Source organism: Rana temporaria, chromosome 12, assembly GCF_905171775.1.
Source record: "Rana temporaria chromosome 12, aRanTem1.1, whole genome shotgun sequence".
Lineage (NCBI taxonomy): Eukaryota > Metazoa > Chordata > Amphibia > Anura > Ranidae > Rana > Rana temporaria.
This window is the reverse complement of record NC_053500.1, coordinates 40,097,596-40,122,613: the sequence shown is the minus strand read 5'-3', so window position 1 is coordinate 40,122,613 and position 25,018 is coordinate 40,097,596. Positions and strand designations below refer to the sequence as shown.

At 44.2% G+C, this 25,018-nt stretch overlaps 1 protein-coding gene across 1 annotated transcript; it reads right to left on the bottom strand.

The window, feature by feature from the left end:
- Window positions 1–5,134: 5,134 nt before the first annotated feature.
- LOC120918551 (keratin, type I cytoskeletal 14-like) lies at window positions 5,135–23,233 on the bottom strand. Its single transcript, XM_040330184.1, has 7 exons — window positions 22,639–23,233; window positions 17,512–17,594; window positions 17,194–17,350; window positions 15,687–15,848; window positions 15,465–15,590; window positions 15,110–15,330; window positions 5,135–5,521 (listed from the first exon to the last, which is right to left on the bottom strand). Exons 1-6 carry the CDS (start codon window positions 23,101–23,103, stop codon window positions 15,286–15,288), a joined length of 1,038 nt encoding a protein of 345 aa, XP_040186118.1. The 5' UTR covers window positions 23,104–23,233; the 3' UTR covers window positions 5,135–5,521; window positions 15,110–15,285.
- Between the last annotated feature and the right edge of the window lie 1,785 nt (window positions 23,234–25,018).

The following is a 25,018-nucleotide window of genomic DNA, read 5'->3' as shown; positions in this document are numbered from 1 at the left end:
AAAGTTGCCCCTGGGTCTATGAGGTGCAGTCAATGTTAAGTATGGCCGTCGTTCCCGCTTCGAAAAAAAATTACGTTGTTTGCGTAAGTCGTCCGTGAATGGTGCTGGACGTAATTTACGTCCAAGTCAAAACCAATGACATCCTTGCGACGTCATTTAGAGCAATGCACGCTGGGATATTTTAGGGACGGTGCATGTGCAGATCGTTCGGCAAGGGGACGCGCTTCATTTAAATGATACACGCCCCCTACCCGCCGAATTTGAATTCCACCGGGTGATTTACGTTACGCCGCCGCAACTTTACACGCAAGTGCTTTGTGAATAAAGCACTTGCCTGAAAAACTTGCGGCGGCGTAACGTAAATCAGATACGTTACGCCCGCCCAAATTTACGCCCATCTACGTGAATCTGCCCCAAGGTGTCTAGAGGTGGATGAATGTAAACACTGCTCAACGTAGTTTGGACAAATATCACATCTCATATATAGATGTAAAACTCATGGTGGCGGTTCTATTCAAACCTCCCTCACACCAGTGCAAGAACCAAAGCCCAATGCAATGCTGTAATTATGCAGGATAAAGGCCACCTGCAAGGGAAGGTGCAGACCAAGTTCATCCAGTCAGGCATTCCTTTTTTTTTCCGACTCTGCCTGGCCCTCTCCCCTGAACACGAGCTTACCTGAATAGGGACTGTCAGGTATTCTTTTACTTACCCTCTGATGCCCCCACTAAGATGTCCACATGCACTGAACTGTAGGCCTCATATGCCATTATATAATCCTTAGGTTCCTCCTATGGATGAACTTGTTCTTCACCTTCCCTTGCAAAGTGACAAAAAGTTAGTGTTAGGGCTCATCCACACATGTAGCTATTATTGTCGCACCTCTGAAAAGTGATCTGTGGTGGGTCACTAACTCAGAGAAACAACCATGAAAAAATAAATCAAGAGTGGAAAGAGAAGCCCGGAGTGGGACATAGACATGACAGGGTAGCAGGGGAAACCAGCAGCAGAGGAGTTAAAAATAGTGGGATTGTACTGGCCAGGGTAGGGGGTGGCTTTGTAAGTTATCCCTGGGGGGGTACGAGGGGCCAAGGTCCGAGGCTCAGTCTCTTTCCACCGGAAGAAGAAGCAGCTCCCACCCTCCTGCCCTTAATGTTTTATGTTTAGGTTATTGGTGCTGTGTTATGCTAATTTTGAAAAATGGTGTAGCGGTTGGGGATCTTTGGAGGCATTAGGAATTAAGACCAACATGGCAGAAGTGGGGAACCATCTTGGTATGGGATCCTCAATTGATGCCAGTTAACCTAGGTTTAACTGGCATCGGGAGATGGGTATCAGCGTGGAAGGTGTAGAGTGGTGTCGTTCCCGAGTCGGCGCGGCCACGACTGGGGACCTTGTGTGGACACGCTGATAAATTTGGTTAGTGCCTCCCAAGGATCCTCAACATTTATTAAGATGTACCTGGGGGAATATTGGGTCAAATTCACAAAAGAGATACGACGGCGTATCTCCTGATACGCCGTCGTATCTCTGTGATCCGCCCGTCCTAACTATGCGGCTGATTCATAGAATCAGTTACGCATAGCTAGCCCTAAGATCCGACAGGTGTAATTGACTTACACTGTCGGATCTTAAGGATGCAATTCTATGCCGGCCGCTAGGTGGCGAGGCCATTGCGGGCGGCGTAGAATATGCAAATTACTAGTTACGGCGATCCACGAACGTCCGCGTTACCCGTCGCTCTAACTTTACGTCATTTCCGTCGAGATACGCGTCGTAAAATTAGGGCTGAGCCCTAGTTGTTCTAAGCCATGTTAAGTATGGCCGTCGAAATTAAAAAAATCATGTCGTTTGCGTAAGTCGTCCGTGCATGGCGCTGGACGCCATTTACGTTAACGTCTAAACAAATGACGTCCGTGCGTCATTTAGCGCAATGCACGTCGGGTAATTTTCCTGACGGAGCATGCGCAGTACGTTTGGCGCGGGAACGCGCCTAATTTAAATGGTGCCCGCCCCATTTGAATTAGGCGGGCTTGCGCTGAGTGGATTTACGTTACACCGCCGCAAGTTTACAGGTAGGAGCTTTGTGAATCAGGCACTTACGCTGTAAACCTGCGGCGGTGTAACGTAAATCAGATACGTTACGCTGCTGTGGAGCAATGTAATTCTTTCAGAATCTGGCCCATTGTTTTTTGTTATTAAAGGTTATGGTTTGAAATCTTTAAAGCAGAGTTTCACTCTAAAAATGAACTTTCTATTAACAGCTTGCCTTTAATGTAATTTTTTTTTTTTTTTTTTACTCACTTCTATCTGGCTCTTACTAGGCAAATTTCGTAATCTGCCTAGTTCCTGGTCCTAGGTGGTTCAACTTCCTATCCTAAGACCCCATTGCCTCCTGGGAAATGATGACACTCATTTCCCAGGAGTCTCTGGGAATTACTGTGCCTAAAAATCACCCAGCATGCACCTCTCCTTGAAAACCCCTGAAAACCAGGAAGAAAAAGGAACTGGGCTTCACATGTCCACACATATAATGGATACGGCCACAACATGAGCTGGAGGATATAAGGCAAGTGTTTGCAATGATTTCTGGATTGATTGGGGAGCTATTAATATGTTTTAGGGACTATTTAATGTGATTAATTTTAGCTTGCAAAAAAATTTTTTTAATTATGCCCAGAACCCTGCTTTAATAAAATGGCCGGTGTGGCCAATTTACTCCAAAACAGGTGTTGTCTGGTTATTTAACCACTTAAAGCGGTAGTTCACCCACAATCCCATGATGTTACCATCGAGACAGGCATTGTAGCGCGAGCTACAGTATGCCTGTCCCGATTTTTTTAACCCCGTACTCACCTCGTAGTCGTCCATCGTAGATTCCGGCTCCCGCGGGGAATGGGCGTGCCTATGGAGAGGGAGGATGATTGACGGCCGGCCCTGGCACGTCACTCTCCCCGAAGACAGCCGGAGTAGGTCTCGGCTCTTCACGGCGCGTGCGCACAGGCTATGCGCACGCGTCGTGAAGACCAAGCCTATTTCGGCTATTTCCGGAGAAGCGTGACGCGCCAGAGCCGGCCGTCAATCATCCTCCGTCTCCAGAGGCACGCCCATTCCCCGGTATCTTCGATGGACGACTACAAGGTGAGTATGGGGGGAAAAAATTCGGGACAGGCATACTGTAGCTCGCGCTACAGTGCCTGATTTAAAGGTAAAAGAAAAATTTTTTTTTTTTTTTACTGTCGATAGGGTGAACCCCCGCTTTAAGGACCACCTAACGCCGATATACGTCGGCAGAATGGTACACGACTCAGTCCGAAGCTCCGTGACCGTGGCCGCGGGTCACAGGAGCTGAAGAACGGGGAGAGGTGTGTGTAATCACACCTTCCCCGTTCTTCACAGTGGCAGTGTCATTGATCGTCTGTTCCCTGATATAGGGAAAGACGATCAATGACGTCACACGTCCAGCCCCACCCCCCTACAGTTAGAAACACATATGAGGTCACACTTAACCCCTACAGCGCCCCCTAGTGGTTAACTCCTAAACTGCTATTGTCATTTTCACAGTTATCAATGCATTTTTATAGCACTTTTTGCTGTGAAAATGACAATGGTCCCAAAAATGTGTCAAAATTGTCCGATGTGTCCGCCATAATGTCGCAGTCACGAAAAAAACGCTGATTGCCGCCATTAGTAGTAAAAAAAAAAATTATTAATAAAAATGCCAAAAACTATCCCCTATTTTGTAAACGCTATAAATTTTGCGCAAACCAATCGTTAAATGCTTATTTCGATTTTTTTACCAAAAATAGGTAGAAGAATACGTATCGGTCTAAACTGAGGAAAAAAAAAAAAAAATTATATTTTTTTGGGGGATATTTATTATAGCAAAAAGTAAAAAATATTGCATTCTTTTCAAAATGGTCGCTCTATTTTTGTTTATAGTGCAAAAAATAAAAACCGCAGAGGTGATCAAATACCACCAAAAGAAAGCTCTATTTGTGGGAAAAAAAGGACGCCAATTTTGTTTGGGAGCCACATCGCACAACCGCGCAATTGTCAGTTAAAGCGACGCAGTGCCGAATCGCAAAAAGGGGCAAGGTCCTTAACCACTTAAGGACCGCCTCCTGCACATATACGTCGGCAGAATGGCACGGCTGGGCACATCCATGTACAGGTACGTCCTGTACTAGTACCCAGCCGGGGGTCACGGGCACGCGCCCGCGCTTCCGTGACCCGGTCCGAAGCTCCGTGACCGGGACCGCGGGACTCACAGACCCGATCGCCGCTGGAGTCCCGCGATCGGTCCCCGGAGCTGAAGAACGAGGAGAGTCGTGTGTAAACACGGCTTCCCCGTTCTTCACTGTGGCGGCAGCATCGATCGTGTCATCCCTTTTATAGGGGGACACAATCGATGACGTCACACCTACAGCCACACCCTCCTATAGTTGTAAACACACTTCAGGGAACACATAACCCCATCAGCGCCCCCTGCTGTTAACTCCCACACTGCAACTGTCATTTTCACAATAAACAATGCATTTTAAATTCATTTTTTGCTGTGAAAATGACAATGGTCCCAAAAATGTGTCAAAATTGTCCAAAGTGTACGCCATAATGTCGCAGTCATGAAAAAAATCGCTGATCGCTGCCATTAGTAGTAAAAAAATAATAATTAATAAAAATGCAATAAAACTATCCCCTATTTTGTAAACGCTATACATTTTGCGGGACTCGCGTACCCGATCGCCGATGGAGTCCCGCGATCGTTTCCCGGAGCTGAAGAACGAGGAGAGCCGTGTGTAAACACGGCTTCCCCGTTCTTCACTGTGGCGGCAGCATCGATCGTGTCATCCCTTTTATAAGGGGACACAATCGATAATGTCACACCTACAGCCACACCCCCCTACAGTTGTAAACACACTTCAGGGAACACATAACCCCATCAGCGCCCCCTGTGGTTAATTCCCAAACTGCAACTGTCATTTTGCTGTCGCTCTATTTTTGTTTATAGCGCAAAAAATAAAAACCTCAGAGGTGATCAAATACCACCAAAAGAAAGCTCTATTTGTGGGGAAAAAAGGACGCCAATTTTGTTTGGGAGCCACATCGCACGACCGCGCAATTGTCAGTTAAAGCGACGCAGTACCGAGTCGCAAAAAGGGGCAAGGTCCTTAACCTGCATATTGGTTCGGGTCTTAAGCGGTTAATAGGTTATGTGGGATGGTGTAGAATTAAGAGGTAACAAGAGGTTTGCACAGGCTATACCATAGTCAAGTTGCAAAGGGTAGGAATACAGTATGTACGCTGGCATTGTGGTGAGTATATAATGGATAGTTTTAAATAAAAAAAAATTTAAAAAAGGGAAGTGTGTTAACCATGAGTAACCCTACAAGAGGATAGTGTTTGTTATTGTATATATTATGTTAATAGTTTGTGTGATAGTCTTTGTCATTTGTAGAAGCAACCTTTCCATCTATGGTTTCCTCAGAGATGGTGCGGACATAACGTGTAGTTTCAGAGGCTAAGAATAAAGAGAAAATAAGGACTGGTTAGGATTAGTGTTGCTCACGAATATTCGCATTGCGAATATTCGACTCGAATATAGCATATTCGAGAAATCGCGCTATATTTCGAATTTCGCGGTGAATATTCGCAATTCCGAATATTCGCATTTTTTCAATTTGATTTTTAAAACAGATCACATCCTATCGACGTCTAAAAGCATTGCTGGTATGATTAGAGACCCTGGGCCGAGTAGCTAAGCTGAGGCGATCCTATTATGTTGCCAAATTGAAAAAAAAAAAATTGCGATTTTTCGCTATTGCGAATGCGAAAATGATTGCGAATTTTCGATAACTGTGGTAGGAGAACTCTGATTGTCTCTGATGCAAAAGGGGGGGGCTTTGTGTATGTGTATGTGTATGTTATGAATATTTGTATGTTTGATATTATTATTTTTTGTAAGAAGGAAAAAATTGCGCATACCTTAAAAAAGGGGAGAATACAGCAGCAACTCAAAAATGTTATACAACATAAATTAATACAAGACAGAAAATGGAGTCGCTCTACAAGAATAAAAAATATGTCTAGTGACAAGACATGTGGGCAAATTATAAAATAAGCAAGCGCAAATAACTTGTGAAATACACAGTGAAACAAATATATAAAGAAATATAGTCCCAATAATAGAAAAATAATCTTTCATAAAAATGTCTTTGATATGTGAAGTGAAAAAAAGTCCAAAGCATGCAGCATGAACGTGTTCAATCTTTAAGGTGTTTGATTGACAAACGGCTGTGACAGATGGATAGAGTAAAGAATCACCACCAATGCAAAACACTTTTTATTTTCTATTGTAAAATATCAAGAATATTCTGAGCCAATCAGAGTGCTCCTTCCGCATTTGCCGAATATTCGCAATTATTTTGTATTGTAAAATATCAAGAATATTCTGAGCCAATCAGAGTGCTCCTTCTGCATTTGCCGAATATTCGCAATTATTTTGTATTGTAAAATATCAAGAATATTCTGAGCCAATCAGAGTGCTCCTTCTGCATTTGCCGAATATTCGCAATTATTTTGTATTGTAAAATATCAAGAATATTCTGAGCCAATCAGAGTGCTCCTTCCGCATTTGCCGAATATTCGCAATTATTTTGTATTGTAAAATATCACGAATATTCTGAGCCAATCAGAGTGCTCCTACAGCATTTCTCGAAATTGCGCAATAAATATCGCATTCGCATGTTGCGATATTTCGATAAAATATCACGAATATTCTGAGCCAATCAGAGCGCTCCTCCAGCATTTCTCGAAATTGCGCAATAAATATCGCATTCGCATGTTGCGATATTTCGATAAAATATCACGAATATTCTGAGCCAATCAGAGTGCTCCTACCGCAGTTATCAAAAAATCGCAATTATTTTCGCATTCGCAATAGCGAAAAATCGCAATCATTTACTTTCGATAAAATATCACGAATATTCGAATTTAGCGAATATATCTCGAATATTCGAATATATATTCGAGATATATCGCGAAATCGAATATGGCATATTCTGCTCAACACTAGTTAGGATGGAAAAAGTAAATATCATTTTTTGCTACAAATACTTTTCAATATAACTTTTCCCAGTGCTTAGTGAATGTGTTGAGGTTTTACTTTGCAAAGAATACCCAAGGAAAATAACAAACACAGTATTTTTGTTTGCACATGATTGGACAATGGAAGCCAGCAGAGCTTCACCTTGATAGCTATGCTCTGTGGAAACTTCCCTACCAAAATGCAACTTCTGTTGAACAGTCTAAAGCAGTGGTCTCAAAGTACCCGCGGACCGGTTTTAAATGGCCCGCGGGTGCCGCGGAAGTGTAGATCGAGATGCATGAAGAGTAGCGCAGGAAGCGTCTGTCATAAGTTCACTTGTCTCTCATGTCACACTGCTACTCCCCGGCGGCTCCTCCTCTCTTCTCGTCCATCCCCATTTGCTTGTGACATCATCTGAGATGGACGAGAAGAGAGGGGGGGGCTGCCGGGGAGTAGCAGCGTGACATGAGAGACAAGTGAACTTATGACAGACGCTTCCTGTGCTACTCTGCCTTTGAAGAAAACAACAAGTAAATGCTGACCTGTGCCCTGGTGTGCTCTCATGTGCCATCATTGTGCCCTAATGTGGTCTCATGTGCCCTGATTGTGCCCTAATGTGCTCTCATGTGCCCTGATGTGCCCTCATGTGCTCTCATGTGCCCTGATTGTGCCCTGATGTGCTCTCATGTGCCCCATGTACCCTCATGTGCCCCAATGTGCCCTCATGTGCCCCATGTACCCTGATGTGCTGGGCTCTGTACATAAGGGTACCCTGTACCCTGATGTGCTGTGCCATGTGCCCTGTCCTGATGTGCTGTGCCCCATGTGCCCTGATGTGCTCTCATGTTCCCTGATTGAGCCCTGATGTGCCCCATGTGCCCTGATTGTGCCCTGGTGTGCTCGTATGTGCCCCATGTGCCCTGATATGCCCCATGTGCTCTGATTGTGCCCTGATGTGGCCCATGTACCCTGATGTGCCATGGGGCACATGAGAGCACATCAGGGCACAATCAGGGAACATGGGGCACACCAGGGAACATGGGGCATATGAGAGCACATCAGGGCACATGGGGCACAGCACATCAGGACAGGGCACATGGCACATCAGGGTACAGGACATGGCACATCAGGGCACATGGCACATCAGGGTACAGGGCACATGGCACATCAGGGTACAGGGCACATGGCACATCAGGGTACAGGGCACATGAAACAGCACATCAGGGTACAAAGCCCAGCACATCAGGGCACGTGGCACATAAGGGTACAGGGCACATGAAACAGCACATCAGGGTACAAAGCCCAGCACATCAGGGTACATGGGGTACCCTGATGTGCTTGGCTTTGTACCCTGATGTGCTATTTCATGTGCCCTGTACCCTGATGTGCCAAGTGCCCTGTCCTGATGTGCTGTGCCCTGATGGGCCATGTCCTGTACCCTGATGTGCCATGTGCCCTGTCCTGATGCGCTGTGCCCTGATGTGCTCTTATGTGCCCCATGTTCCCTGGTGTGCCCCATGTTCCCTGATTGTGCCCTGATGTGCTCTCATGTGCCCTGGTGTGCTCGTATGTGCCCCATGTGCCCTGATGTTCTGTGATTGTGCCCCATGTACCCTGATGTGGCCCATGTACCCTGATGTGCCATGTGCCCCATGTACCCTGATGTGCTGGGCTTTGTACCCTGATGTGCTGTTTCATGTGCCCTGTACCCTGATGTGCCATGTGCCCTGTCCTGATGTGCTGTGCCCTGATGTGCCATGTCCTGCACTGTGCCATGTGCCCTGTCCTGATATGCCCTGTCCTGATGTGCCGTGCACCCTGATGTGGCCTGTTGTGCTGTACCCCTAAGTGCTGTGCTCTGATGTGCCCTGTACCCTGATGTGCTGGGCTTTGTACCCTGATGTGCTGGGCTTTGTACCCTGATGTGCTGGGCTTTGTACCCTGATGTGCTGGGCTTTGTACCCTGATGTGCGCTGTGCACTCATGTGTGCTGTGCCCTGTGCCCTGATGTGCTGTACCCTGATGGTGAGTGGTCAGTGTGTAGTGTAGTGGTCAGTGTGCAGTGTAGTGGTCAGGGTTAAAAATGCGTTCGCTGACACCAGTACTGTTTTTGAAGTTTGAAAGTTTGCATGCGGCCCCTCATGGGATATGGAAACTTGTCTTGTGGCCCTCAGGTAATTTGAGTTTGAGACCCCTGGTCTAAAGCCTCATACACACGATCGGACATCCATCCAACTTTTCAGTGGATTTTGGTCCGAAGAGCGTTGGCCGTGAACTTGTTCTGCATACACACGACACAACATTTTCAGCCAACGTTCACCAAACCACGTGGTTTTTCAGCTCTTTACCGCCACCCTTTGGGCAACTTCTGCTATTGTTGTCTGATGTTTAGCATTGGTTGCGAGCATTCTTGTTTGTAGTTGGACGGACTTGCGTACACATGATCAGATAAACCGAAGTAACAGATTTATTGCCCAACAATTGGTGAGCATGAACAGCCAACTTTTGTTGTCGTTATTTCAGCCAATAATTGTCTAATGGAGCATACACACGGTTGGATTATCTGACACAACACATCCGTCAGACAATTATGGCCATGAAGTTGGATCGTGTGTACGAGGCTTTAGTGTCTTTAGTAAATCAACCCCATTGCCCTACTGAAAAGGGCTGTTGATACTGTCCACATATGTACAATACATGGTAAACTGTCCTTTTATAAGACATTGGGTACAATATTTTCATTATCCATTAAAATATTTCTGCTTTTAGGCTAAAATTGTCTCACTAGAGATTTATTACAGTGCAAAATGGCCGAAGGTCACGTGACCCTGTTAAGGATTGAAACAATTCTGAGTTATTTCTAAGGCCTCCTTCACATGGATGATTACCTGCAGACTTTGGATTCCAGTGGTAAGAATTTGCATAAATTTGTTGCTGGAATGGCAGGTGTATGCAAATAGTGGTGGCCGCTCTCTCTCTGAAAAGTAATGACAGGCTGGCAGGGACGATTGTTGTTCGCATGTAGCCGCACACCAAGCAGTTGCTTGTGGTTAAAGCGGAGTTCCACCCTGTTTTTTCACATTGGCTCCAGGCATTGCTTACCGCTATGCCATCAATGTTTGGGAAAATATTATTTTCAAAGTTTAATTACCTTTGGGCTTCCTGAAGTGCTGCACCTCCGTATTGCCTTACTACTGTTGGCTGCTGGGATATATGTGTCATCAATCCCAGGAGTCAAAGAACATCCTCTGTGCCACGTCAAATGTGCCTCGCTTTCTTCACACTGCCCAGGTATGAGATCAGGAGGTGCATGCTGGGTAGCCAGCTGCACCATATCCTGGGAGAAAGTCCTACTGGGCTTTAGATGTCCACACTGAAGATGGAAGATTACAGGATTGAGAGGCAACAGTGAGTAACATTGGCTTTACAAAGAAAATTAACTTGCAGCCTATGCCAATTTGCATGTCAAAAGCTGCAACTATCACAGGGGGGCTTTTAAAAAAAAAATGATTGGAGCTCCGCTTTAAGGCCGCATTCACACCTGAGCGTTTTGTCGCCTGAAGCATGAAGCTCCAAAACGCTAGAGGGGAAAAAATACATTATTCTCAATGGAGATGGATCACATCTCCACTCCAAAACACCGAACGCCTGAAGCTCAAACAAGTTCTGGACCCTTTTTTGTCACGCGAATCGGGCGGATTTGGGCGTTTTTGAACGTTTGTATTCCCATAAAAACGAATGGAAACGCTCGATTCAAGCGTCTAGCGCGACAACGAGCGTTTCTACGGGCGTTTTGTCGCTTTAATCTGTTCTGTGAAATAGAACATTTCACCCAGGAAGAAGATAAAAAAAATCTACAAACATAGCAACAAGTGATGAAAGAGATGATAATTTTTCCTATTGGCTAAAAGAAAAAACGATGAAGTTCAAAAAAGTCGGACAACGCTGTATGCAAACGCGCGAATACATGTGACAAAATGCCGGAAAAAAACGTCCGAAAAAACGCTCCGCTCAGGTGTGAATGCGGCCTAAGGACAGACGTGAAAGACAGGCCTAAGGCTCATTTTACTAAGTTAAAGCGGGGGTTCACCCTAAAAAAAAAAATTCTACCATGCCATCCAGCATACTAGCGCGAGCTACAGTATGCCTTTATTTTATTTTTTGGCGCCGTACTCACAGTTTAATCCCGTAGTTAAGTTTCAGACTCCCCACGAGGAATGGGCGTTCCTATGCAGAGGGGAACATGATTGATGGCCGGCTATGGCGCGTCACGCTTTCCAAAAATAGCCGAAATAGGACTTGGCTATTCACGGCGCCTGCGCAGTCAGCTCCTAGTCTGTGCGCAGGCGCCGTATAGCGCCGTGAAGAGCCGAGTCCTACTCCGGCTATTTTCGGGAAGCGTGACGCGCCATAGCTGGCCGTCAATCATGTTCCCCTCTGCATAGGAACGCCCATTCCTGCGGGGAGTCTGAAACTTAACTACGGGATTGAACTGTGAGTACGGCGCAAAAAAAATAAAATAAAGACATACTGTAGCTCACGCTACTATGCTGGATTTCATGGTAGAAACTTGTTTTTTAGGGTGAACCACCGCTTTAAGTAAAAAATGTGTCTTTTCATTCTTTTAACCACTTGCCAACCGCTTCACGCACTTAGATGTCAGCAGAATGGCTCCTGTGGGCAAAGCAACGTACCTGTACATTGCTTTGAAAAGCCTGCCGTGCGGGCATGCGTGCCCGCCGCAAGCTCTGTGACTGTGCCCATGGGGAGCAATCGGGAGCAGTGATCAATGTCGTGTCACTGGAAGCCCAGCCCCCCACAGTTCGAATCACTCCCTAGGACACACTTAACCCCTTCCTCGCCACCTAGTGGTTAACCCCTTCCCTGCCAGTGTCATTTACACAGTAATCAGTGCATTTCTATAGCACTGATCGCTGTATAAATGACAATGGTCCCAAAATAGCATCAAAGGTGCTATAATGTCGCATTCATGATACAAATCGCAGATCACTGCCATTACTAGTATAAAAAAAAAATGCCATGAAACTATCCCCTATTTTGTAGATGCTATAAGTTTTGTGCAAATCAATATACGCTTATTGTGTTTTTTTTTTACCAAAAATATGTAGAAGAATATGTAGCGCCCCCTTACTTCCAGTAAAGGCACTACGCTAAAGTTAGCGGGGGAATGAGAGATATAATTAGCTCTCATTCCAAATTATGTCAAATTTTGCTGTCGCCAAATCTGGATTGTTCTGTGTGCTATACTGCGTTCTAGGGATGAGGTACCATCCTTGGGCAGCAGGTGGCGCCAGAGAGGTCCAGGCGGAGCCGCTTCTTCCTAGCAGCCAATTAGAGGAGTTTTCCCTCACGGGGCATGCTGGGGAGAAGTATTTCTGTGGCGGAAGCCGTTGTTCTTGGTTCTTCGCGGGTTCCTGGTTCCAGGTCCGGCACCCACCTTTAGGGTGTGCGCACATTGCGGGCCCCACCACTATGGCCTACATGGCCTGGGGTCGCGCACAACGTGGAGTTCCTGACTCTGGGCCCTCCTGGCCTGGAGCAACTGATGCTACCAGGGGCCCCAGTCACTTACTGGGTCCCCAACTCTACTGAAGAGATCCTAAGCTACGTGCTGTGCGGTGGGGGATCGGCTCAAGGAGAACCCGGAGGCAGGTTGTCTGAGAAGCTTGAACGAACCATCGTGGATCTGGGGGACTGAACACTGACAGATAACCTTAGTACTGTCAGTCGGTGACCCCAAGAAGAAAGACTGGGGAGGATTCGCTCTGCTGTTCACCATTGTCAGCATTGAGCCTGTGGCAGAGGCCTCATCTGGCATCTTATTTAAAATCAGAGGCAAGTCAGTGGCAGTGACTTGTTCTTCCCAGCGACTCTAAAGTGATACTTCGGCTGCTAGGCTCGTGGCAGGAGTCTATCCGGGGGCACTCTACCCACTCGGGCTAAAGTGGCACGGAACTGTATCTACTACTACTGAGAGCAGGATTGCTCTCCTCATATCCAGGCCTGATACCGCAAAGTTCTCTTGCTTCATCAACCTTTCCTCTCTACCTCATGTTGATGTTGGTCGTGTTGGGCCGAGAAATAAAGCCTTCGGAAAATCTTATTCGCTGATTGGACATTCGTTTACTGCTCTACTCACTACAATCACCCTAGACAACGATTAGAGGTAACTTAATACGCCGATCCCAAAACAACCAGCGGCTCCTGAGGGGGTAGCGCTACAAATACATATTGGCCTAAACTGAGAAATAAATGTGTTTTGTATATATATTTTTTGGGGGATATTTATTATAGCAAAAAGTAAAAAAATAATTAATTTTTTCAAAATTGACGCTCTTTTTTTGTTTATAGCGCAAAAAATAAAACCACAGAGGTGATCAAATTCCACCAAAAGCTAGCTCTATTTTTGGGGAGGAAAGGACGTCAATTTTGTTTGGGTGCCACATCGCACGACTGTGCAATTGTCAGTTAAAGCACCGCAGTGCCGAATCGCAAAAAATGCTCTAGGAAGGGGGTAAATTCTTCCAGGGCTGAAGTGGATAAACTGTCTTTGAGTGTGTTATTATTCACTAGGAATCTAATAAGAGGTTTATATTTGTTGTATTATTAATATTATCAGTGCAGTCAGGCTATTTGCAAATCCCATGACACTACATATTTAGTGGTATTACAATATTTATTGGTCATTCTTACATATTCGTATAATAATTTAGATTTGCCATCCAATTAACATATTTTTTCACTCTAAACCAAATCTATATGACTGAGGGTCCTTTCACATGGGTGTTCTGATCCGATCCACCAGTAGTTTTTTAAAGGTGGATCCAGAGGCGTAACTAGCACCTTCAGGGTTATTTTTGTTATTTTATTTTATTTTTTATTATTTTTACAATTTTATTTATTATTATTTTTACAATGTTATTTATTATAATTTTTTTACAATTTTGGTGAAATGTCAGGGGTCTAAACAGACCTCTGATGTTTCACCTTTGAGGTAGAGAAAGGAGATTGAGTATGCAGCCCTCAATCTCCATCACTATAGCCTTAGCTGCACTCCGAATGAACGGACAGGAATAGTGTGGGGAGATGAGGCTGGTATGGATTTTGGGTGGGGGGACCACAAATATTACTGAAACACAAATAGTCCCGAAAAGCTAAATTGCCGGTCGCATTTGTAAATTTGTATTCGCCCAAAAAATTGACTTACAAATTAAGAAAAATGGGCCAGATTCACATAGAACTGCGGCGGCGTAACGTATCATAGATACGTTACACCGCCGCAAGTTTTCATCGCAAGTGCCTGATTCACAAAGCACTTGCGATGAAAACTACGCCGGCGGGCACCGGCGCAAGACAGGCCAATTTAAATGGGCGTGAGCCATTTAAATTAGGCGCGCTCCCGCGCCGGACCTACTACGCAGGCTCCGTTTCCTAATTCCCGTCGTGCTTTGCGCGCCGTGACGTCATTTTTTTTGAACGGCGACGCGCGTAGCGTAATTCCGTATTCCCGGACGGCTTACGCAAACGACATCGATTTCTAAATTTCGACGCGGGAACGACGGCCATACTTTAGACAGCAATACGCTTGCTGACTAAAGTTAGGGCACCTAAAACGACCACTAACTTTGCGACGGGAAACTAGACTAGCAGCGACGTAGCGAACGCGAAAATCCATCGCGGGTCGCCGTAACTCCTAATTTGCATACCCAACGCTGGTTTACGATGCAAACTTCCCCCAGCGGCAGGCCGCTGTACTGCATCCTAAGATCCGACAGTGTAAAAATATTACACCTGTCGGATCTTATGGATATCTATGCGTAACTGATTCTATGAATCAGTCGCATAATTAGAAACAGAGATACGACGGCCTATCAGCAGATACGCCGTCGTATCTCTTTTGTGAATCTGGCCCAATATATTTAGGATTCTTACATCATATCTAAGTTTTACTGTTTCCTGTTAGGAAAACAATCATTCCAGTATGTATATATGTGAACATACCTAACATTTTCTCCATCCAGGAGGCGTCTGTAGGTGGAGATTTCCTGTTCAAGACGGGTCTTAACGTCCATGAGGATTTTGTGCTCTGAGTTTTGGCGTTCTATATCTGTTCGCAATTCAACGAGCTGAACTTCTATGCCATTAACCAGATCTTTCAGTTGAGAGAGCCGTACGCACTATTGACTTTCTGTCTCTTCCAAGGTACCTTCCAATGCTGATTTCTGTAATAGGGTAATACATATATTTGAGCGAGTCTTGTATATTAGCATTTACTGTACATTTTACATCGGAAGCAATGATGATGCAAAAGGTTCTTTGTGATTAGGTGTGAGAAAAATTTGAACAAAAACCTAACCATGCTTAGTTGGGCCTGCAGTTCGATCTCTAAGCCTTGAAGTGTACGTTTAAGGTCAGTGATCTCGGTATTGCTAGACTGGATCTGTTCACTGTGACTTGCAACTTCTCTGTTCAGCTCTTCTGTCTGTCAGGTTAACAAAAACATTTAATATGTTACTGACTTTGTCCATAATCTGAATAATTAATCTTTAGAACCAGCTCTATTGTTCTGTAGCCCTACCTTTTTAAAGTACCAGTCTTCAACTTCCTTGCGGTTGATTTCAGCCAGAGTTTCATATTCGTCTCTCATTTGGGCTAACATCTTGATCAGGTCAACAGCTGGGGCAGCGTCCATCTCCACACTGACCGTGCCACGAGCTTGTCCGCGCAAGGCATTCATTTCCTATACACAAGCATTTTAATTTTAAAGAGTGGTTACATGGTTTTACTCTGAAATGATTGTAATACAAACATCATATTTTATCTTATTATAGTTTCGTGATAAGGATTTGGGTGGATTGTTTGGGGCATCTTAAATGGTAAGCCAGTGGGAGGTTTCCATAAAAAAAAGTATGTCCAACTTGGTAAAGCCGAGGAGTAGAACAGAGTACATCGAAAAGATATTTCCACCAAAACTAGCCTTAGACCAGGCCCAAACTTGCCATAGGGCACACAGGCATTTTCTCAATGGGTCAGTGCCAAATATTAAGGGCTGTCTAATGCAGGCATCCCTAACCCCAGGCCAGTTGGTAACAAGGTCGCACAGCGGGAAGTAAGTGGCAATCGCGGTCCGGACAGGGCTCACCTCCCGCTATGTGTCTCCCGCCAACTATGCCATCCTATCAGCAGAGCAGGGGGTGGGAGGAGCTGGAGATCTGCACAGAGAGTGGAAGTCTTCTTATAATCACAAATGCGTAATTACCTGCAAAATCCTGCTCTGCCCTTCTGGAGGTAGGACAGTGCAGGAGAGGCAGAGAGTAAAGGGGGGCAGTGTGATTGGAGAGAAAAGAGGGAGGGGAGCATGATTGCAAGGGGCACTGTGATGGGGGGTTGTGATTGCTAGGGGCACTGTAATGTAAAGAGGCACTGTGATATAAAGGGGATTGCACTATAAAGTGGCACTGTAGTTATTACAGTGCCCTTTTACAGTGTAGTCCTCTTTATATCACAGAGTGCCCCTTTACAATACAGTCAGGGCCGGCCCTACCATGGGACCCGATGGTACCATTGTACCAGGCAGCACTTTCAGGGGGGCAGCAAATGTCCTGCCTGCATGCCATGCCATTCCGCCAGCTTCACTCTCCATTCCACTGTGGGGCTAATTGCCGCCCAACCGCTCCTCCCGTTCCGCTCTCTGCTCCACTGTGGGGTAATTGCATGAATAGAGCCATAACAGGTCCTTTTTATACTCCTATATACATGTATAGAGCCATGATAGGTCCACTTTAGTTATCATGATATAAAATAAAGGATGTGGGGGCATTTTGGTGGGCGTAATCTTTTTTTGGGGGGGGCAGCATTTCATTCTAGGTACCAGGCAGCACAATGTCTTGGGCCGGCACTGAATACAGTGCAGAGGACCCAGTCCGGACTAGGCAAAGGAAAGTTAAGAAGGGCTTAGTCAGCCTGTTGCATTCGTAACCCACTTTAGGATAAATGCACTGATCTAGAATACATTCCCAACTTTCTACATGGACCTATATTTCTTTAGAAAAAAATACCTGTATGAAAAGTTTTATTAACCCTACCTCTTCGTTGTTCTTCTTCAGGTAAATCAATTCTTCCTTCATACCCTCAACCTGAAGCTCCAGGTCAGACCTGTTTAGAGTCAATTCATCCAGGACTTTACGTATGCCACTGATGTCAGCCTCAACGTTCAGTCTAAAGGAATGTTCTGTTTCAAACCTAAGCAAAAAAAGTTGTAACTTGACCTAACGTTGTGATATATTTTTATTTTTCTCTCATTGTTTCTATATTTTTGCACAGTGTTGTGTTGTAGTGTGTCTGTTAATGACGGCATCCATTGTTAGAGTCTTTTATGGATCAAAATAAGGTCAAGTTCTTACTTTGCTCGAAAGTCATCACCAGCCAGTTTGGCATTCTCAATCTGCAGGATCGTGTTGGCATTGACCAAGTTGGCATCATAGATCTAAGAATTGTGAAGATATAGTAATAACAATACAATTAGCAGATCAGGTTATATTGGCTGTGGTTAACAACATGGTAGAAAGGAGAGCTTTGTAATTTATTCCACATCTATGACCATAACCACAATAAAGTTTCATTAAAATGGATTGCCACTTGGAAACTAATCAAGTATGTCGTTTTTGCATTTTATAGTTAATGTAGTCATGATATTTGGGATGACTTCCTAAAAAATTTAAAACCATATCCCAGTTTAAGGAAAAAATGGGACATCTACACTTAACTAAAGCTGTACATAAACCATAAAGCTGAACTCTGGGATAAGCAAATATTGTCTAAATAGATTGGTCATGTCTGTTCTTCTTGAATCTTGGTGTGCTTTGTGTATTTCCTCCAGATCTGTGCAGTAATCCTGTGTAAAACTTTGCCTCCTTGCAGGAGCTTCCAAGACCTGTCACTGCTGCTTTCCCTCCATATGCAGGGTGAATGGTCTTGTCTCCACCCCTCCTATAGTGTTCTGCAGGCAGCCAGTAGTGGGTGGGGCCTGCCAGGTCCCTCCCACAGTTCTGTTCTCTGCACAGGATATGTACAGCACAGTGGTGATGTCACTGCTACATTTAAAAAGCAATACCTGGGCTTAAAAAGACATCTGACACACACAAAGTGATTTTTTATCCTTTGTGGCTATTGAGGAATATATTTAAATGTTCGTCTTTAAAGAGTTTCTTTCATTACATAAAACACGTGGGAATACGAATCCTCGCAGAACAGTAAAACAAGCCATTAGGTCATTGAAAGTCATTAAAATCATTTCTGGCCATTTTCAAGACTAAAGGCTGGTACACACGGGCTGATTATTGCACGATATTGGCCGATTCAACAGAAACCATTGGACATTTGGCCAGTGTGTACCGCAGCCTGTCTGACAGAAGCCAGCCTAACGTTCAGCTTCTGTTGAACAGGCATGCTGGAAAACCAGCAGCTGATCAAAATACGATCAGCACTGGCAACCAATGTCTGAGAGCGCTGACCAGTGTGTTCTGGCAGAACACAATAGCTTAGAGGGGAAATGGCATAAGTAAAGTGAATGTAAAGTCTCAATGTTGTTCTATGCAGTAAGGCAAAAAAACTTTTATTCTGCAACTGCCCCCAGAGCACCACCCCCTTTTTCTTACCTGAGCCAGAGTCGATTCAGCGATGTGTATGAGCCAGCGGCTTCAGCAGCCGTCTCTGTACTCATTGGACAGAACATTAGCAGCAGACTGCTGTCAATCAAATTGGGCTAAGTCTGGCTTTCTGTGTCAATGGACGCAGCAGTGAAACAAGGGTGCCCCCATGGAAAGTGGCTTTCCTTGGGGGCACCTGATGAAGAGGAGGAGCCAGGAGCGCCAGCAGGGCACCCCAGAAGAGGAGAATTGGGGCTGCTCTGTTCAACTCTGGACACCCCTGCCCCCCCCTGATCATCGCTCTCTGCCATTGTCAGCCGGTATTTTTGTACCGGAAAATGTCTCCCGGCATTCTGCCGTGTGAATTTCCTGTGTGTAGCAGGCTTAATATTCAAGGATTGTCAAACAAATAACATGCTGGGCATTGCCAGGGGAGGGCATATACCAATGCAAGAAATATTTTTAAGAAATACTGCAGCACTTTTAATAAGTCTAAGGCCTCGTACACACAACCGAACATGTTTGCTGAAACTGGTCCGCGGACCAGTTTCCGCGGACATGTTCGGTCATCTGTACGGCCGACCGGACCAGATTCCCGGCCGACCGGACAGGTTTCCAGCGGACAAATGATTCTTAGCATGCTAAGAAACATGTCCGCTGGAAGCCTGTCCGTCGGACATGTTCGGTCGTCTGTATGACTCACCGGACATGTCCGCTCGGCCGAAAGCCCTTGCATGCGTCGAAGTGATTCGACGCATGCGTGGAAGCATTGACCTTCCAGGGTCGCGCACGTCGCCGCGTCATCGTCGCGGCCACGTCACCGCGTATCCTGTCCGCGGGGAATTTGGTCTGATGGTGTGTACAGCCATCAGACCAAATGATTCCAGCGGACATGTCTGATGAAAACGGTCCGCGGACCGTTTTCATCGGACAGGTCCCGTCGTGTGTACGAGGCCTTAAAGAGAAACATTAAAAATACACAATTCCTTTAGGAACCATGTACTATACTAAAACTGTATTTACAAATACAAAAAGGGACCCCCCCCCATATACAAAAATATCTATCGGACTCTAGACTCTGGGGGTCCCCATGCTGGTTTTTATGGAAAATTAGGCCAACACCATGGAACCAATGAATCAATATTTACAAGCAGAGGTTTTTGTTTTTTTTCCTTTCTTAAAATGCCTTTTGCTGTTGTACATCCTGCTGGGGGTTTCCCCTAAAAATGCATACCAGACCCTTATCCATACAAGATTCATATATATGTCAGACCATTATTAATACCAGACTCATATCCATACCAGACCCATATCCATTCCAGACTCATCAATACCAGACCCATATCCATACCAGACCCATAACCATATAAGACCCATATATATGCCAGACCCTTATTAATACTGGACTCATATCCATACCAGATCCATATCCATTCCAGACTCATCAATACCAGACCCATATCCAGGGCCGGACTTACCATTGGCCTTGACTGGGCTCAAGCCCAGGGGCCCCACCCAATAGGGGGCCCCCTTTAAAAAAAAAAAAAAATTTTTTTTTTTTTTTTTTAGGGGTCCGGAGGTCCCCAGGGGCCCGGGGGCCCCCAGGGCCCTGGACGGCAACCCCCCCTTTTTTTATTTATTTTTTGTAAAAAAATGTTTTTTTTATATATTTTTTATTTATATATATATATATATATATATATATATAATATATATATATATGTGTATATATATATATATGTGTGTATATATATATATATATATATATATATATATATATATATATATATATATATATATATATATATATTTTATTATTATTATTAAAGGGCCCAGGGGTCTCCAGGGCCCCCGGATGGCAACCCACCTTTTTTATTTTTTTATAAAAAAAATTACATTTTTTTTTATATATATATATTTTTTTTTTATTAAAGGGCTCAGAGGTCCCCAGGGCCCCATGTGGCAACCCCCCCTTTTTTATTTTTTTTATAAATGTTTATTTTTTTATTTTTGTTTATTTTTTTATTTTTTATTAAAAGGCCCAGAGGTCCCCTGGGCCCCGGATGGCTACATATATTTATATATATTTGTTTTCTTCTTTATTTCTTCTTTTTTTTGTAAAGGCCCCCCCGCTTCTCAATTTGCGGCAGCCCCCACGCTTCTCAATTTCAGGCGGCAGCACCCCCACCCCCCCTAGGTTCTCTGCTTCAGGGGGCCCATGCCTTAAGCTGTGCAAGGGGCCCCAAAATTCCTGATGGCGGCCCTGCGCATACCTCCCAACACGCACGGATTCTGTGGGACTTTCCCGCACAGACAGCTTCTTCCCGCAGTCCCGCAAAAGGGTTAATTTTCCCGCACTGCAAGAGGAGGCAGCACGGAAGCAGGAGGAACCGGAGCGGTGTGTGGAGGACTGTGGCTGCTGAAGGGAAGAAAGCCGACAGCCGGGCTAATGACAGTCTGTGGCCCCGGCTGTTGGCACAGGTGAGAGGCACTCCCCCCTCAACAACTGCAAAATCCCCCCCCCGCTCAACAACTTTAATGCGCTCCCCCCCGCTCAACAACTTCAATTCGCCCCCCCCCCCGCTCAACAACTTCAATTCGCCCCCCCCCCCCGCTCAACAACTTCGATCCCCCCCAATTCTCGGCTCCAGGGGGCCCCTTCAACACTCAAGCCCAGGGGCCCCCACCACCCTAAGTCCTGCCCTGCCCATATCCATACCAGACCCATATCCATTCCAGACTCATCAATACCAGACCCATATCCATACCAGACCCATATCCTTATCAGACCCATATCCATACCAGACCCATATCCTTACCAGACCCATATCCATATCAGACCCATATATATGCCAGACCCTTATTAATACCAGACTCATATCCATACCAAACCCTTATCCATACCAGACCCATATATATGTCAGACCCTTATTAATACCAGACTCATATCCATTCCAGACTCATCAATACCAGACCCATATCCATACCAGACCCCAGACCCTTATTAATACCAGACTCATATCCATACCAGACCCTTATCCTTACTAGACCCATAGGCACACACTCTTGTGTTGTTCTTAAAAATGGTTTAAACATATGTCTAATGTTGTTTTATTTTTGAGAACTTGGCTGGTAGTTATAATCATTTCACCCAATTAGGATTATGTAACAAGGTAATAGGAAAGCCCAGGAATGTAGCAATTTAATAGTGGTTACAAACCTTTTATATATTTACCTTAATAAAAGGTTGCACATTTTTTATTTATTTTTTTCAAGCACAGTGTTCTTGAATGTAGAGATAATGATATACAATGAGGTTCATTTACTAAAGGATCTGAGAATGTTCACACAATAAATTATATGAAGATTCACTTTAATTATCCAATCATGTAAAAAGTAAATCCCTGTTCATTTTTTTTTTTTTCATCTGCACATGATTGGATAATTGAAGTGAATCTTGTTACAATTTATTAAGATCTATTGAGATACGATAGTGTTAAATATTGCATTGTGCTAGGGCCGTGCATATTGCATTAATATATTTATTTGCTTTGAATGTTCTATGACTGTATTAACTATTTAACTCATAAGTTATACAAGACAAGGGAAATACAGTTAATAATCAGATCACAATAAATATAGATGCTTTTATTAGGAATAGTAGCAATATTAGGAAGAATGATATGCTGGTTTGATTAACGAGACATTGCAAAGAGTTGATGATGATGTACAAAGTGCCTAAAACCCATAGCAGCCAATAAGAAATAGTTTCTTCACTGACATGGCCGCCTTTAACAGAAATGTGATAGGTTGCTTTGGGTTACATTGACATTTCACATCATCTTTGTATGAATAAACATATATGTATGGACCTCATCTTACCTTGTTACGAAGATCTTCAATAATCTTGTAGTACTGGTTGTAGTCACGTGATGGGCTGGGGGCTTGCTTCTCATACCATTCCCTGATGTTGATCTCTAGCTCAGAATTGGCCTTCTCCAGAGAGTGCACCTTGTCCAGGTAGGAGGCCAGACGGTCATTTAGATTTTGCATGGTCTCCTTCTCCCCTCCACCCAGGAGGCCTTCTCCACCTGAAAATCCACCCCCATAGCCATAACCAAATCTAGATGAGTAGCTGCCACCGAAACCACCATCTAGGTCACCTAGTCCACCACCTAAGTTGCTACCAAGACCACTGACCTCAGAAGTTGATATCCTTGAGGTTAAGAAGGAAAGGTTTTTGCCACTGCTACCATCATGAGTGCTAGGTACCCTTTGGCTAACCGTGCTCGATCTGTTTGAGCCACCACCAAACCCACCTATTCTCTTGAAGCTATATGAAGACATTATGAACCTTTAATGACTTTCTTTTCCTATGTGCTATCTGGGATGTTTTGGGCTGGGAGTTAGAAATCCAGACTTTACATCCTTGACTTTATATCAGAGTTGTGGGCGTCATTTCTTCCAAAGGATTGGTTCTTGTGTGCCAACATTTGTGAGAGAAGTGGTATTTATGATTACCTCACTGGAAGAACAACCTTTCTTACCAAAATGCTTTCACAGATACCAGAGGAGGCATTGTACGTGTGAACACTCTGCTGGTTCATAAAACAAAAGGTCTGATTCAGTTGGAGTTAAGGAGGCTCCTATCTTCAGGCTATGCATTTGATATTCTTGTACTCTTAACCAGAAAAAACAGTATGGTCACCCCTCCCTACTCTTGAAAGTTTAGGAATCCAGCTAAAATGAGTTGTTGTGTTGTTTTAGAGAACAATATACTCCTCCATCTTTGTGTTAACCCTTAAAGGGGTTGTAAAGGTTAGTGTTTTATTTTCTAAATAGGTTTCTTTAACCACTTAAGCCCCGAACCATTATGCAGCTTAAAGACCAGGCCACTTTTTACGATTCGGCACTGCGTCGCTTTAACTGACAATCGCGCGGTCGTGCGACATGGCTCCCAAACAAAATCGGCGTCCTATTTTTCTCACGAATAGAGCTTTATTTTGGTGGTATTTGATCACCTCTGTGATTTTTATTTTTTGCGCTATGAACAAAAATAGAGTGACAATTTTGAAAAAAATTCAATATTTTTTACTTTTTGCTATAATAAATATCCCCAAAAAAGATATAAAAAAAAATAGGGCTGTTACTGATCAAAATGTTTCTGTTCGATCAATCGTTTTTTTTTTTAATCGATTAATCGACTAATTTCGATTAATTATAACGCACATACAGATCCAACTACTTTTAGCTGATCTCCTTGGAGATAAAATCGATGTAGCTACATAAACTGTAAAAATGGTGCGAGTAATACCAAACAGTACCAAAAGCAGTCATAAAAATATGTAGCTAAGTATGATACTGGTATAAAAATGTGTACAACGATACCACTGCTGAATCCAGATGAGGAGGGGTTAACATCAGTCCGTCGGCATGTAGATGTCCCATGAAGGGAACTATCACAACTCCCAGTGGATGGTTGTAGAATCCCAGGTTGATAGAGGGAAGTGATAGAGGGAAGTGTAACAGCCCTTGTGTGTGGCAGATAGTAAGGTCCCGCCGGCATGCAGATATGAAGGCACAGCAAAGGAGCCCTTCAGATGGACACGGCAAGCCCCGCCAGTGTCCGTGACGTCACCGGATCTCCAACAGAACTCCCTGAAGGCCCAGAAGCAGGCGGAGAGGTGAGTACCAATCAAAATAATTTTAATCGATCAAAAAGATTTTGATCGATCAAAAAAATTAAAGATTATTCGATTCATTAAAAGTTAATTTGCACAGCCCTAAAAAAAAAACATTTATTTTCCTCAGGTTAGGCCGATACGTATACTTCTACATATTTTTGGTAAAAAAAAATAATAATAAGCGTTTATTGATTGGTTTGCGCAAAATTTATAGTGTCTAGGGCAGGGATATGTAATTAGTGGACCTCCAGCTGTTGCAAAACTACAAGTCCCATCATGCCTCTGCCTCTGGGTGTCATGCTTGTGGCTGTCAGAGTTTTGCAATGCCTCATGGGACATGTAGTTCTGCAACAGCTGGAGGTCCGCTAATTGCATATCCCTGGTCTAGGGGATAGTTTTATTGCATTTTTATTAATATATTTTTTTTTCTAGTAATGGTGACGATCAGCGGTTTTTATCGTGACTGCAACATTATGGCGGACACATCGGACCCTTTTGACACTATTTTGGGACCATTGTAATTTTTACAGCGAACAGTGCTATAAAAATGCACTGGTTACTGTAAAAATGACACTGGT

Coding starts and splice junctions, on each gene's coding strand:
- LOC120918551 (XM_040330184.1), bottom strand. CDS start 23,103: ATGTCTTCATATAGCTTCAAGAGAATAGGTGGGTTTGGTGGTGGCTCA. Junction 17,595..22,638: donor TTGAAGATCTTCGTAACAAG/GTAAGATGAGGT, acceptor CACAATTCTTAG/ATCTATGATGCCAACTTGGT. Junction 15,331..15,464: donor TGCAGGCCCAACTAAGCATG/GTTAGGTTTTTG, acceptor ACCCTATTACAG/AAATCAGCATTGGAAGGTAC.